The sequence below is a fragment of the Gopherus flavomarginatus genome, chromosome 6, assembly GCF_025201925.1.
Source record: "Gopherus flavomarginatus isolate rGopFla2 chromosome 6, rGopFla2.mat.asm, whole genome shotgun sequence".
NCBI lineage: Eukaryota > Metazoa > Chordata > Testudines > Testudinidae > Gopherus > Gopherus flavomarginatus.
In genome coordinates, this window is record NC_066622.1 from 95233009 (window position 1) to 95249405 (window position 16397).

At 40.3% G+C, this 16397-nt stretch overlaps 1 protein-coding gene across 10 annotated transcripts in view; it reads right to left on the bottom strand.

Moving 5' to 3' along the window:
• Nucleotides 1–16397, bottom strand: part of RUFY2 (RUN and FYVE domain containing 2) — a 176031-nt gene that overhangs the window by 112591 nt on the left and 47043 nt on the right. For 4 of the 10 annotated variants that reach the window (XM_050959448.1, XM_050959449.1, XM_050959447.1 and 1 more), the window contains 4 exons: nucleotides 13362–13456; nucleotides 11986–12034; nucleotides 5063–5140; nucleotides 1012–4031 (listed from right to left, as the gene is read on the bottom strand). In XM_050959448.1, the coding sequence (XP_050815405.1) occupies nucleotides 3888–4031; nucleotides 5063–5140; nucleotides 11986–12034; nucleotides 13362–13456 (366 nt within the window). In that variant the 3' untranslated portion in view covers nucleotides 1012–3887. Of the gene's footprint in view, nucleotides 1–1011; nucleotides 4032–5062; nucleotides 5141–11985; nucleotides 12035–13198; nucleotides 13457–16397 lie in introns of those variants that run through there. The other 6 variants (XM_050959451.1, XM_050959450.1, XR_007775146.1 and 3 more) reach the window with 5 other exon arrangements.

Consider the following 16397-nt stretch of genomic DNA (forward strand, 5'->3'; position numbering starts at 1 on the left):
GGTATCTAGAGGCCGGGCAAGGACAGTGCACACAGAACCCTCTGCCCTCCCTCCCACAGGGGCCAGAGTGCTTCCTGAAGTGGCACAGGGCTGGGGACAGGGTGGGCAGGCAAGGAGCCTGCCCTGACCCCAGTGTGTGCCGCTGCCACCCCGGAGCCTGAATCACTCTTACACCCCACCCCCGATCCCTGCCCTGAGCCCCCTCATACACACTGCACCGCTCCTGCAACCCAACGCCTGCCCTGAGACCCCTCTCGTAGTGTGCACCCCTGCACTGAGCCCCCGCTGCACTGCACACCCCAACCCGCTTCCCTGAGCCCCCTCATACACCCCGCTCCCCTCCTCTGCCTCAATCCCTTGCCCTGAACCCCTTCCTACACTGCACCCCCTCCCACACCCCAAGCCCCTGCATACAATTTCCCCACCCAGATGTGGCCCTCAGCCCCAAAAGTTTGCCCACCCCTGTACTAGAGCCAGATTCTCAAATAGATGACCGACAAAGCTAAAGAGGGGTGTCAGCAAGAACTATTACCAACTCCCTGATCCCAGTGCTAAATCTGTCTTTCATGCAGTATACCCTTCACTTTGGTGTAGCTGAGAGCAAAGCTCATGGGCTGTTCAGGCTGCCAGAGAATGACAGAGTTAGGGTGCTTTGGTCACACTCTCTAGGTTGAGGGCTGTCATATAGCTCATTATACTGGCCGTATGGTTTATTGACTCATGGCATTGGTAGACTGATGCAAAAGGGCTATAACATGCTGGAGAATCTGGCCTATTGACTGTAAAGACTCTTTATAACAAAGAGACCAATTTTTTAAAAAAAATATTCTGATGAATATCAATAAATCCAGTTTAGTGCTGCTCCTCCTAATACCAAAACAATATTCCTCTAAGAATTTCTACTGTACAAATACTTTACTATCAGTGCAAATGTACTAATCCAAACCTAGACAATGCACTACATTTTTCTGTCTAGAAATGGTTCTTGTAAATTTAAAAATGTTGACACAGTTCAGATTTCACCTCTTTATTTTGCTCCCAAAATGGACTCTGTTTTCACACAACTCAAGATATCCACTCTACCTTAGGTAACATCAGAACAGAAACTTCTCTATTAGATTCAAAAAGTTTCTAATTATCAAACTTGAAGTTCTGAAAAAGCAAGGAAAGGGTCTCAGTGCTATAAAAACTGCACACACAAAGCATACAAAAAATCATTAAGGTCCCATGGTTAAGCACTCAAACAAATATCAAGATATGACAAAGTTAAGGGTTCACATTCAACCCTAATTCTCCCCTTTGTTTGTAGGCATTGATACAGGCTAATTACATACCATTTTTACAGAGCTACTTGTCAAAGTAGAACTGCAGTCTAAGGAGTGTTACGCATGAAGTCCAGGTCAGCTTGGCTATACAAAACACTAGTCAATCCTTCAGAGGGAACAGGAGAAGCCCTCTCCTCTGCACCCTATTAACACTGCAGCTACACAAAGCTCTGGGCTGGTAAAGTTCTTAAGTTCCTCAGGAGCACATCACCTCATCAGCCAGAGCCTTCCCCCAATGGAGAAAGCCTAAGTCTAAAGGAAGGGGCTAGTGATTTTTCAAACACTCATTTGGTCAAATCAAACCCATTTTGCTCCAGAACAATGTTGTGCACAGCTTCAATTATGACTATTTCCTTTCCATATTTCACCTCTCTCACCTGAAAAAAAACTTGCAATTTTTCTTCTAAATTGACAAATTATTTCCCCGACCTCCACTATTCTCATAGTGAAAAAAGGGCAAATTGTTTCTGCTCAAAAAGTTTCCATAACAAAATTCATTTTAAGCTGATATCAAGTCTGGAAAATTTCAGTTCAAAAGGTGAGTATGAAAAAGTTACAACCAGTGAAAACAGGGAGTTAGAACAGAAGATGTTATGCAACCTAATTATAGCTGTCACTGCCAGGTGGCAGCTAAAACAACTGATGATCAACCTATTCACACAAGGCATGTCCTGCTTAGTATTAGGCTATGTCTAGACTACTGCAGTAAGTCGCCTAGGTTACGCTAGTCCAGCTATGTGAATAACGTAGCTAGAGTCAACATAGCTTAGGTCAACTTACTCTCCCGTCGACTTACCTTACTCCTCTTGTTCCTGGTAGAGTACCAGAGTCGACCAGAGAGCACTCTCCTGTTGATTTAGATGCCCTAAATCGCTGCCCCGGTGCATTGATTGCAGCACCGTCAATCCAACGGTAGTGTAGACATAGCCTTACAACTCTATTCTCTCTCATTTATTTAGATAGGGTTCTTTTAAACAAGTAGTAATACTGGGCTTTAAAACCTTTAATATAAAAAGAGTTATATCCTTGTAATTCAGTTGCTCCTTCATTTAATATTTTTCAACTAAATGGAATCACTCCTGGAAGCTGATTGTCTTCATTTTACTAACTCACTACTGAAATTTGCAGTTAGACCACAATTAGTGTATATTTGATTGAAACGTTTAGCTTTTAAAGCATTTTACCTTGATGTAAACATATTCTGCAGTTGGTAGCAGGAACAGAAGGATGTTTATGCACTAACTCAATATTAAGCCTCTAAATAAAGTATTATAATGTAAACTAGGGGATGAAATGTTAAAAAGCAGATAGAATACTGCTAAAAATATTTGAATTTTTCCTTTTTTTGCCACAGATTAAAAGTAAATAAAACATTCTTATATCCTGCAAACATTATGAAAAGAAAAAAATTACTGTAGTGCCTCAGTTGGAATCTTTTCCTCCTAAAGATGATTTTTCACTGTAATTAACATATTTCCATTTATCTCAGAAATCTGAAGATCAAAGGTATTAAAAAACAGGCACTATAATGAAACAGTGTTTTGAGTGTGAAGCAGTGATTTTTTTCCAATGTAATAAGGTAATTACATAACGTAAACTTATGACTAATCTAAATTTAAAATTCTGTCCTCGGATATGCATATGGAACTTCCGTTGACATCAATGGAAGTTGTTTTCATATACCAGAGTAAGTTCGGCCATTATAAGGGTATATTTTCTCTTAAAATAATAGCCCAGTTTTTAAAAAATAAGTAGATAACTAAAAATAAGGGAAATGTTAACTGTATAAATACTTATGCTTAATTAAACAAGACTGATTTAATATATTTTATAAAATTGTTTCATTTGTAATGTATTATTTTGAATCAGCCTGCACATTTATTCAAATTCCCACTGTCTGTGTTTGGGTAGAAAAGGGGATAGGTTCCTGTCAAACTTTTGTTCAATGTCCTTCAAATACCATTACATGAACTCTGTTGAAGAAAAACTTCAATATTTCATATTTCTCTCCATTAAAACTATATAAAACCTTTTATTCCTTTGCTGCCTGTTGGGTGCAACAAACAGAATCAAATATTAAAGGCTGGGATCTGTAAAGGAGCTCAAGAGTGCTAGACACCCATTTCTCATTAAGTTGCAATAGGAGCTGGATACCTAACTCCCTTAGGCCACATCTACACAACAAACCAGAGCAGTCAGTGTTGGGCATTATGGGACAGCTGCTGGAGGACTGTTAGAGTTGACATGGGCAACGCAGCATCTACACTTATGACGCATCGACTATAGCTCAACGCTGCTTGGGAAGGTGGTGTTACTATGTCAGCATAACAGGCCACTTACATCAGTAGAAGACTAAGTGTAGACACATGCACAACAAGGTAAACACAAGGTGGCTCACATCAACCTAACTTTGTATTGTAGACCAGGCCTTAGTATATTTTGAAAATCCAAATCTAAACCGCTTGCCTGTATTCCAGGAATATACATGTTAATACTTTACATTATATCTTTTTATAGAATATGTTAAATAGCAATAGTTTATAAATATTTTGTAGAGTAATTTTATGGCATGTTAGAAGAGCATCTCTGTATAAGAAACGCATGGCAGGAATCACAGACTCGTACAGGCTTTGGCGAGGATGGTAGAGGCAGTTCGTTGTCAGAACAGGCGTTACAGAAAATTTCACCACAGTTTCTACAATGATGCTAAATAAAGATGGAGAGACCAAAGGATATTTTAAATTGAATACAGAAAGTATTATACATTTGATAATCAGCTGTCATAACAAATACAGAAACAGAACTCTCTGAAATTAAACTTTTAAATTCTAGGTAAGAAGTGTAATGGCTGTTTTGTAAAGATGACAGGACAACACATGAAAAACCCCAATCTGTAATGCTTTTCTAGACAGGCTACCGATCTATGAACCCTCCCCCTTTTTTTTTTTCTGACCTAAGTTTAGTATAACTTAAATTACCAAAATCAAATGAAAATGCACTATAAATAATGTTACCACTAATTGGGGCTTGATGCTCTTCAAGACCTATGCATGCAGTATCATTCATACTGTAAAATAACATGCTAGAAATGTTGAATTACATCTGTAGAAGTTAAATATGGTTTGATTTGAAAATGAAATGGTCTGTCCAGAATCTCATCTAGTAGCTAAAAGGATTTAAAATAAAAAAATAAAATGATTGAGATAATATAATTTCAGAAGCAGTTAAAGCACATGTCCAAATACAACCTTCTACAAGCTGTTTTAATATTCATATTCATTCAAAAAATTCAAAATGTTCATTCACAGTTTCTTAGTCTCTTGTATAAATATGCATTGCAAACGCCGTTTAAATATGACACGCAGGCATATCACCAACTGTAATAATTTACTTGAGGCAGTAGCAGATCTCAGTGCACTTAAAAAGCTACTTAAAGGTCTGATCCTACAAGGTGCACGGCACAGACAAACCCCTGAAGTCATGAATGGGGCTCTGTGCAGGCAGAGGAATCTGCCCACATGGAGCATCTTGTAGAATCAGGGCCCATGTGTGTATGTATACAACAAACACAGACGAGAAGTTCAAATATAAGCATTTTAGGACATGTCCCTAAAATAACTTATGTATTAATTCATGTGTGAGAGTCTCTGCTGTACCTCTAAGAGTAGTAAATTGAATGTTCTTTACATATGACATTTAAAGACTGGGAATTGATATAGATCTCTACCCAATCTTACCTTCCTTTTGGAAAGAGAAAATTCCTTTTCACATAACTTGCAGTGTGTAGCCTCTTTGTCTTTCAGCCAAACCTGTCCCTGGAGGGGAGGGGAGGGGAGGGGAGGAAATGTTTTTTCAAAGAACACAAAATATTTGTAACACATCCAAATTCTGGAGCTCTTCTGGACAGGAGTGTTCAATAGAAGCACTATTCTTTACTATTTATATTGCAGTAGAATTTGAAGTTGCACCACCATCATGCCAACTGAGATCAGTGTCCCAATGCATGAGGCACTGTATAAACACACGAGAAACATAAGAGATGGATCCTGCCTCAAAAGAACATGCACAGGCTGTGACAGTTTGTACCCAATGTTCACTCTTTTTACAAAACTATGATAAATTTTGTACAAACTATGCTTTGTGAGGTATCATTTGAAAACTCAATCTGCTGATTATTATTGTCCTGTGTGACAAAGTTCCTCCTCTACCTGGGTGGGTCCTGCACTTATTGGTGAATTTGCTCGACTCACAGATTCACCATGTGGGTTGGGAAACATCCCAGAGACCTTCCCCTCTGGTAGAAGCCATGGTCCAGGTCAATTCCTCCTGTGTTTGATCAGGAGTTGGGAGGGGACCCGGGCCCACCCTCTACTCCGGGTTCCAGGCCAGGGCCCGGTGGACTGCAGCTGTCTGGAATGCCTCCTGGTACAGTTACGTGACAGCTACAACTCTCTGGGCTACTTCCCCAACCACAGACCTTATATGAGCTTGCACTGTCCAATAGAGAGCTGGACAATACAAGATGCACATTTCAAGGGGAAGGTCTCGGACTGGGAAGTTGGTGATGTTGTCCTGTACATAATTCATCAGTGAGTGGCCAAAGCATTCATGTAATTCAACTGGGAGCGATTTTACATGTTAGGCTGTGCAAGAGCAGGACCACGAGTGGTTGTTCTTACAGCGAAGAATTGTAAAAGGCACCCCAACTTGGAGATTGAGGGAACACAGCTGTTCAACAGTCCAGACTGTACCCTGGGTAATGTTACACAGGCTAAATAAACAAGAAGAATAAAGAGTGGAAGGAAGAGGACAGGTTACTCACCTTGTGCAGTAACTGGAGTTCTTTGCAATGTGTGTCCCTGTGAGTGATCCACTTTAGATGCACATGCACCCCCTGTGCCTTCGATCAGATTTTTGATAGCAGTGCCACACATGCACCATACACATCCTCATGCCCCATACTGAAGCTATGTAGGGCTGGGCAGGTGAACTACTTTCAGTTCCTTCTCTACTGCAAAGCCCACAGAGGCAGCTCTGAAGCAAAGGGGAGGGAGGCAGGTAGTGGAGCACACACACAGGGGGGCACATCTTAAAGAACTCCAGTTATTGCACAAAGTGAATAACCTCTGCTCCTTCTTGAGTAGTATCCCTCTTGGTGCGTTGCTTTAGACAACTCCCTAGCAGTAACCTGTTAAGGAGGTGGGAGTTTCAGAACAGAGTCCATCACTGAAGAAAGAACTGTGTTGCCTACTGACACATCTGATCTTGCAGCGTGAATTAGGGAATAGTGGTAGGAAAATGTGTGTACCAAGGACCTTGTTGTAGTCCCACAAATTTTAGCAACTGGAATATCTTTGAGTATGGCTACAGTTGTAGATTGTGATCTAGCAGAGTGTACAGTCACTCTTAGGGGAAGTGTATTTTGAGTAAAATAATAACAAGCAATAATACATCGCTACCCCGATATAAAGCCACCTGCTATAACACGAATTTGGATATAACGCAGTAAAGCAGTGCTCCGGGGGACGGGGCTGCGCACTCCGGTGGATCAAAGCAAGTTCAATATAACACGGTTTCACCTATAACATGGTAAGATTTTTTGGCTCCCAAAGACAGTGTTATATTGAGGTAGAGGTGTACATTCAGAGATCCATTTAAAAAGTCCCCGAGTAGAAACAGGCACTCCCTTATATCAATCTGAAACAGAAACAAAACAATCTAAGGGGTCTTCCTGAATGGCTTATTTCTGTTCAAGGAAAAGGCTTACTTACACCCTCAAAGTTCAGTGTATGAAAGGCAGACTACTTTGTAGGCTGCAGCTTAAGGAAAAAACCTGGAGGGTGATTAGCTTGGTTGATATGAAACCCAGAGGACACCTTAGATAAGAACTTTGGATGAGGTTGTAAAGATACATTCTCCTTGGAAAACACAATAAAAGGAGGATCTGCCATTAGAGTCCCCATCTCCCCAACCCTTTGAGCAGAGGTGATGGCCACCAAGAAGGCAAGCACAAAGGTTTGTTTCATGAGGCAGTTAAGAACCAAGTCAAGATCTCACAAGTGGCATAGGGACTCTAAACTGGGGCCTTGGCTACACTGGCGCTTTACAGCGCTGCAACTTTCTCGCTCAGGGGTTTGAAAAAAACACCTCCCTGAGCGCTGCAAGATACAGCGCTGTAAAGCGCCAGTGTAAACAGTGCCGCAGCACTGGGAGCGTGGCTCCCAGCGCTGCAAGCTAATCCCCATGAGGAGGTGGAGTACGTGCAGCGCTGGGAGAGCTCTCTCCCAGCGCTGGTGCTGCGACCACACTCACACTTCAAGGCGCTGCCGCGGCAGCGCTTTGAAGTTTCGAGTGTAGCCAAGCCCTGAGAATCTTCTTGTGGTCAGATGAGCAAATACTGAGAAACCTTCTACCGCATGTAAAGCTGCCAGTGCCACTAAATGAAGCTTGCTGAAAAAAAAAAAAAAAAAAAAAAAAATCAGTCCTTTCTATGAGTTCTAGCTCCAACAAGTAGTCCAGGATTGGAGAAAGAGATGAGTGGGTCAGAGAAAGATACCACAGATAGTATCTTCTCCATTTCTGAAGGTAAGTGTGTCTAGTAGATTCCTTTCCGCTATTTAATGGTAACCTTTTTTTCCAATGGACATGTGATCTCTTGTCCTGAAAACTACTGAGGAACCAAGCTTGCAGTTGCAGGACATTTAGATTAGAGTGAAGCATCTGACCTGGATCCTGAGACAACCATCAAGATATGATCAGGAGCTGCCACAGAGGGTGAGAGGCGAGTTTGATGAGGTTGGGGAACCAAACTTGACTTGGCCAAGTTTGTGCAGTCAGAATGACTTTGGCTTGGTCCTGTCTGATCTTGAGAAGGACCTTTAAGAGCAATGGAGTTGGAGGATATGCATAAAAAAGATTTTTGGTCCATGTAACGAGGAAAGAGTCTCTTTGAGATTACAGACTGAATCCTCCTCTGGAACAGAATTTCTTGCACTCTGTTTTGGCTGCGGTGGCAAAAAAGTCAACCTCTGGAAATCCCCAAGCTAGGAATATTTTGCTGAGGACTCCAGAGTCCAACTCCCATTCAAAATTTAGGGAGAAATATCTGCTCAGGTTGTCCACCATGGTATTTTGTATCCTCAGGAGGTAAGAAGCCAAGATGACTATCCAACTGGCGATGCACCAGTTTCAAAGCTTTATTGCTTTGGCATAGAGTGAGGGAGGAAATCCTCTGACTTGATGATTGATATAGTTCATGCACGCTATGCTGTCTGTCAAGATCTTGATGGACTTGTTTCTGAGCAGGGAAAAAAGTGGAGGTGAACATTTCATTGAAACAGATGGATGTGCAAGCGCTGTTCCTTTTGTGATCACTTGCCTTGGATTGTGTGAGGACACAAATGTGCTCCCCATCCCAAGAAGGAAGCATCCAATGTTAATATAACTGTAAGGTGTTTCTGGCTGAACAGTATTCCTGCACAAACTTTGCAATGATTCAGCCACCAGGTGAGTGACTGTAGGATCTATCTAGGTACAGATACCTGCTTGTTAAAACCATGTTTGTTGGGTACACAAACTGTCCTGAGCCATCCCTGGAGACATTGAAGATATAATCTGATGTTGTGAGTCACAAAATGCAAGCCACCATGTGTCCCAGCAGTTGCAAACATGTCCTTACTGGTACCTGAGAACTGAACTGCACTCTTCATACAAGATTCCTTAGAGCAAGAAACCAGGTGAGAGGGAGATAAGATCTGCCCATTATTAAATCAGGAAGTTCTCTTATGAAGAGAAATCATTGAGAAAATGAATTTCTCGAGATTTATGTGCAGGCCTTAACTTTAGAATACTGAAATTGTTGTTTGCACTGCTGACCATATCTCCTGATATGACCAACATTTGAGGAGCCAGTTGTCGAGGTAGGGAATTACAGTTGTTCCTAGATAACAGAGGTAGGCATCTACAACTGCCATAATTTTTGAGAGTCCCCTAGAGGCTGAAGACAGACCGAAGGGTAGGAGCTGGTATTGGTAACGATTATGCTTGAAAGTGAATTGAAAACTCTTTTGTGGGAAGGATGAATTATTACATGGAAGTAGGCATCTTTGAGGTTGAGGGTCACAAACCAGTCCCGATTCCAGGGAGGGAATTACATCTGCTAGGGAGACCATCTTGAATGTTATGTGTCTGACCTCCTTGACCAGTTGTCTGAGATCCATTTTTCTTGGGCATCAGAAAGTATCTTGAATAGAACCCTTTTCCCTTATGGGACTGGTTTTACGGCTCCTAGATTTAGGAGTGATGAGATTTCCTGTGTAAGAATTAATCGTGAGGGAGTAAGTGGTTGAAGGGGCAGGTTGGAGGTAAACTGGATTGTATGACCCAAAGTAATCGCCTCCAATACCTATTTGTCCAATGCTATAGCCTCCCATGCTTGATGAAATACAGAGAGGTGGTGTCCAAATTGAGGAAGGGGTGTATGTGTAATGCAGCTGATAAAATCTGGTCATTAGGTGGTCTGGACTCTAGACCAAACCATCAAAAATGATGTTTGGACAATGCCAAAGGCTCAGATGATGCAGCCAAGGTAGTTACAAGCCTTTTCTTTGAAAATCTTGACCTTCTAGCTGTTGGTTCCAGTGTTCTATGGGAGATAGAAAATTGAATAGGGTGGGACATACTACATTTTCTCTTATCAGCAGATGCATATATTCCTAAATACCTAAGTGTTGCCCTAGAGTCTTTTAGGGTGTGAAGTGAGTTGTCTGTGGAATCTATGAAAAGCTTCTGGCCACTGAAACGCAAATTCTTCATGATTGATTGCACCTCCTGTGGAAACCCAGACAACTGAACCCAGGAAGCTAGCCTTGTCACAACTGCAATGGAAACAGACCCGGCTACAGTGTTAGCCACATCTAGTGAAGCCTGCAGTGAGGTCTTTTACAAAAGCCTGATCCTCCTTTATTATGGCACAGAACTGTCCTCGACGTTCCTGTAGTAAATGGTCAATAAAATCATTAAACTGCTCATAGTTCAGGGAGTCATATTTTGACATCAGCGCTTGGTGATGAGCTATCCTGAACTGTTGCTGATTAATAGCTCTTATGAACGAACAGACATATCTGGTATCAATTATTATAAGGAGTGGCCTTTTGGGAACACCACCTGCCCCTTTCAGTGACTGCTTCCATGACCAGAGAGTTTGATGCTGGGTGAGAGAATAAAAAACTCAGTCTCTGCCTGGGATGTAGTATTTTTTTATCATTTAAAGTCTATAATAAATTTCACACTTACTAGGAATATGAGAGTTTCCCAAACTATGAATGCAGTAGGAGTGCCCATGACTAACAGGGACTGCTTCTCTATGCGAGAGGCACATTTTAAAGCCCAGATAGCCCAGATTCCCGACAGAAGAAAAAAAGTTACTCAAACCCCTCATTGGCGGGGGGGAAGGAAAAAACAAAAATGTTATTTTAAGAAGAGAAAAAAGGGGACAAAAAACAGTCCAACTATAAGGTACTGAACCTACTCTACTAACTTTACAGCTAAACACTAATAAAAGAGGCAAACAAGCACTAAGTAAACAGGAACATGCTAAACTCTATCTAAGGCCAATGGTGGTGGAGAGGAACTGAGGGAGGTTCTCCTGCACAGTTTTATATAGCCTCAGTATGGGGCATGAGGATCTGTAGGAGGCATGCGCAGGTCGAAAAGGCATTGCTACTACCACAAATCTCCAAAGGCACAGGGATACATGTGCATCTGAAGTGGAGCTCCCGCAGGGATACTACTCAAAAAAAGGAAAAGAGGTATAAAGGGTGGAGTGATTCATCCGATGTCCCACAGCTAGCCAGTAACAGAACATAAGCCAATCCAATGCCTCATCCACTGGACCATCCTGCCTCTCATGTGGCAACAATCTAATGCTTCAGACTGGGGAAATGGATAGCAGCACTGTGAACTGTTAAGTTCTTTTTGGCCAAAGTATCAGTAAATCACAACTCTGCTTGAGGTGTAGATGAGTGAACACAAGAAATTATTTCAAACAACAGTTACATGAAAAGAATTTTATCATTACTTATTCTAACTGTAGTACGGCTTAGGAGCCCCACATCATGGATCAAGGCCCTACTATGTAAGCACTGTAAAAACAAACAACAAGAAGATGGTCTCTGGCCCAAAGAGCTTCATAAGCATTCAGGATAGCACCCAACATCCAGAAGCTAAAAAGCTCTAAGGACGTTTCACCAGGCTCTCTCATATAAATATATATTCAGTAATAATACAGTTCCTTAGGACTAAATAACATATGCTGGAATTTAACTTCACCAAGAAGATATTGGCTTATTTCATATAATCATATAGGTTTTTTTTAAACTAAAAGATTAAGGTATTTTGGTATCAAATTGAAAACAAAAACCAAGGTCTCATCTCAACATTCCAAACAAAACTAAAGTTGGTCAGAAGCAGTTAAACTGTTCCATTAAGTGCTTCAGAGCACGCCTGTTTATCTCATCCTGGCGCATGAGACCAGATAAATGAAAATCTATCCTAAATGCTTACCTTTGGAGAAACAAATCTTCTCTCGTGTGTTTAAAAATTTTCAAGAAAATAACTGTAAGTAAAAGCCTCCCAGCTTTTCCCTCCAAATCTTACTAACCTGTAATACTTTGTTTGCTTCTTTTATATCTTCTATTTTAAGCTTTGATCTAAACATAGAAGATTATACATAGTTTAGACATGTATTGAGAGTATTTAGTTACCACATATGGTTAAAATACTTCAGAAGTTACAATTATTTTAAAAGTCAAAGGTAAATTATTATGAACTTTTGGCAGATATATTGTTAAAAATATTTATATTTACAGTAGCATCCAGAGGCCCCAACCAAGCTCAGGGCCCCAATATGCTCAGTGCTGTACAAACACAAGGAAGACACGATCTCTTCTCCAAAGAGTTTGCAATCCTATGAACGGTGGCATACGTTTAGGGATTGTATAGACTTGAGAAATTTACGCCACTGTAACTAAAACTAGATACAAATCCTTAATGCTAACACACTGCACTGGTGCAAAATGGGGTTTGGAACTTACTGTGTTAAGTTTCACCAGTACAAGCAATTTTATTCCATTGTAGAGCATCTATCCTGGGTCCAACTACACCAGTGCAAAATAAAGCAGTATAAACAGGGCTTTAGGCTACATGATAATACTCTTTTTGACACAGGATGTAAAACACAGCAGCATTAGTCATGGCATGACTATTTACAAGAGAAAAATATCCTTAAAATGGAGAAAACATTGCTCAAAATACCGAGGAGGAAAGTGTTAAAGGACACTAAATTGTGTTCAAAGCCCACTGCTGATAAATGGTCTAATGAAATGAACAGTCTTTGGAGTTGCACCCCATTTTATACTCTGGAATCCTAGCACGCTTGGAGAGGATTGGACATGTACATGCATCTAATGATCACAACTTGCTAAAAGCTTCTGAGCTCTTATGCCAGGGATGTACATCGCATAAGAGTAGGGAATGGGATCCATGTGGGCAATCATCTCAAATTATAATGAATCTTCCTGTTGTGGAACCCACAGTTATTGATTCCTAACAGAATTAGTCTTTAGTGAAATGGAGTTCACACAAATGCTCAAACTTTATCCAACAATGTCTTGAATGCATTTATTAAGAGACAGGAAGATCTTCATAAAACAAGTCTGAGGAATCTCTTAGATTGCCCAAAGCATTTTTAATTAGGACTGTATTTTTCTGAGATGGACATAGTTAAGTCCATTATATGACTGCTAGAGACTACCCACTACCCTAATGTGAAGGTAAATCTGTTCAAAATGCAGACCCAGGCCATTTGTACACACCTTTCTCTTCTGAAAATTTGTCAGATAATTTCCTCTTACTGAACTGAATAAATTTCATTTGAAGCCAGTAATCCTCCCTAATTTCCATGGTAGTTGCACAGTTATTTTCAGTAGCTTTATCTTGAATTTTACATTGCAAAAATCATCAAGAAAAATAAGTTACTCGCTAAGCTTGCAGGCCAGTTCTTGGAGAGCTTCTTCTTGGTCATGACATATCTTTTTCAACTGCCTATTTTTGTCCTGTAGTTTAAGGAATTCCTTTAAAAAAAATAAAAGGTGGCGTTTTTTTAAAGTAAGAAATAACATAGTACATAAAAGTAACTTTCTATGTAATAAGTAAGTGTTACAACTTTACATGTTAACCAGTACTGTATGTCAAGTCAGAAGGTTAAAGGAAGGGGCAATAGTCATTAATAATATTTTGGTAATCTCAAAAGGATAAATAGCAACCCCATAAACAAAGCTGTATGATGGTGGAGAGAGGGAAGACATGTTCACATAATTACCACCAGTGGTTTTGCCTGTGTTCCACATCCAGTAATGTTATGTGACTTCCGCTTCCTCCTGTACTATTCAAACTTTTCTGCTGTAAGTTCTCAAATCAAAGCCCAGTGAAGTCAATGGAAAGACTGCTACCGATTTTGATGGGCTTTGGATCAGGCACTAAGAAATACTAAAGGAAACTCCATTCTTTTACTATTTCCCTAAAAGGAAAGGTAGGATTGGTGGGATTAAGGCAGACCAAAAAAAAGGTAAGAATATATATGTGGCTAAATGCGCTTTACCCTTTTAAATGTGCTTCACATTCTCCTAAGAAATTCGTCTCTGGCATAGTCCTAGCAGATCTGCAGGAGCATGAAGCACTGTGGCTCACATAGCCTATGCCACCCCCAGTATGCCACTGCCCCAGCATCCTTCCTTGGACACAATTCGTTTGCCTATTAGTCACTAAAAATATTGTATGGGGATCTGAGAAATAAGTTTAGCAGGTGGAAAGGTATAACAAACATATGCTTAGAAAGGATGTTCTGCTGCTATTTAATCTACATTTGCTTTATATTTAAATTTTATGCTCACTTCACCTCAGAGCCTTGAGGTTCTTATAAGACTGTGGCAGACAAACAATTGGCTTTCAAACTCCACTGCTGAAACAGTATTCATGCACCTATGAGTACAATTCATATAACAGCCACTTTTTTCCTATCTTTCTGGCATCTTCATCTTCCCATTTTCCTTGCAACAGCTGAGATCACAAACACCTCAAACAACTGGAGGCCTCTTTTTTTTGCCCTGCTTTAGATGGCTGTGATCTTAACTATCAGAGGGTAGCCGTGTTAGTCTGGATCTGTAAAAGCAGCAAAGAATCCTGTGGCACCTTATAGACTAACAGACGTTTTGGAGCATGAGCTTTCGTGGGTGAATACCCACTTCCTCAGATGCATCTGAGGAAGTGGGTATTCACCCACGAAAGCTCATGCTCCAAAACGTCTGTTAGTCTATAAGGTGCCACAGGATTCTTTGGTGATCTTAACTGTTTCAGGGAAAACACATTACTTGGAATGTATGAGTCAGGGATTCTTTTTCTCATAAGAAGTAAAGAATTCACATTTTTCTTTATACTATATACTGATGGGTATTTCATCTTACAATTTAATGGATGTCAGATGACAGTTTTCTAAAGGAGCACACACCCCCATTACTAAAAACAAAAAAAACCTTATGATTCTCTGGTTTCAAAACAGCTAAGAGGCAATGACTAATTAATAAAATATCTTTAGAATAATTCTTTTCTGTAGATCAGTTACAAGTGGTAATTTGAAACAAGACAATTTCAATTGACTTCTTTGCTGTAGATCTTGAAAAACTTTCTAAATCTGAAATATTTTGGACAGTATTTCTCTCTCTTTTCATAGTCAGTTCTTTAAAAATTAAGCATGTCTGCTCTTCCTTTTTTTAACTAAGCCTCATCCTAAAATGCAAATCAAGAATTAATTCCTCTTCAAAAACCAGCAATGCTATATTTTGAATATAACAACAGCTAAGCACTGTGATGCAAAAAATAGCATGGAATTGGATAGCAGCAGCTATATAAATGAGCATTCAATGTGCTGTCTCAGCAGGAAAGAGGACATTTAATGGGGAAGGCATGAAGCTGCATATACACCTGTTGAATTCAGCAAATAGCCTAACTCTAGTATATGGCTGACATTAAATATTATATCCAGTAGTAGATGTGCAGACAGAGAGAAAAATAAAATCACTTGAAAATATTTAAAGATACTTAAAGATTAAAGATACTAAAACTAGTTTAAAGACAGATCTTGATAAATTTATGAATGGGATTATATGGACAGGGCTGCCTGTGATAGCAGGGGACTGGATTTGATTACTTGAGTCTCTTCCAATTCTATGCCCTGTCAAAAAATTACATAGTCTGGGTACTGATAGAAAGGCCATGATGGCATGTCTAGAAGAGGAAAGGGACACTCATATACTATGATGACAGTATGAAACCCTGAAAATAGAGAGGAGAGCCCTCACTCCTTCAATGGCTCTCAGCATAAACCAAGAGGAAGTCAGAGATAAGACACATGACACCAAGGAAGAGTAGAGGAAAGAAGGCTAACAGAGCAGAGAATCACTGATGGACTTGTCCTCTAGACACCATGCTACTAAGAGACAGAGAGAGAGAGATGATACGAGCAGACACGGTTTAACAATACAAGCATTTTTATCTCAGACCTGCCTCTAGAACAAAGTTTTCACCTACATTAGGTGAAACTGGGTGTAACTTAAGACCTTCATATGTTTTATGTCCACTTACTTCTCGTCTGGTTTGCTTTGGTTTCTTGACTGCCTAATAAAATGTTCTTTAAGATCCCTACCCCCCTTTTTCTTTAGCTGTTATTTACATGAACTGGTTCCTCAAGACGAGAAATATCAACTGCTGATATCTGGTGAGGGGCAGAGGGGCAAAGAGTACCGGAAACTGGGCGCTCAAATCCAAGACATAGGTCAGAAAACTAGCCGTCCTCAAAAATTTCTCCCAAAGTGCTAGCTGCAGTCAGTATGGGATCTGGGGAAAATCTGGCACCATGCCTGACAGGGCAGGACTTTTTTTTTTTTTTAATGAAGATTCAGAATGTAATTAAAATTCTTATTTAAAGATTTGTAAACACCCATTCACTTTAGTATCTGA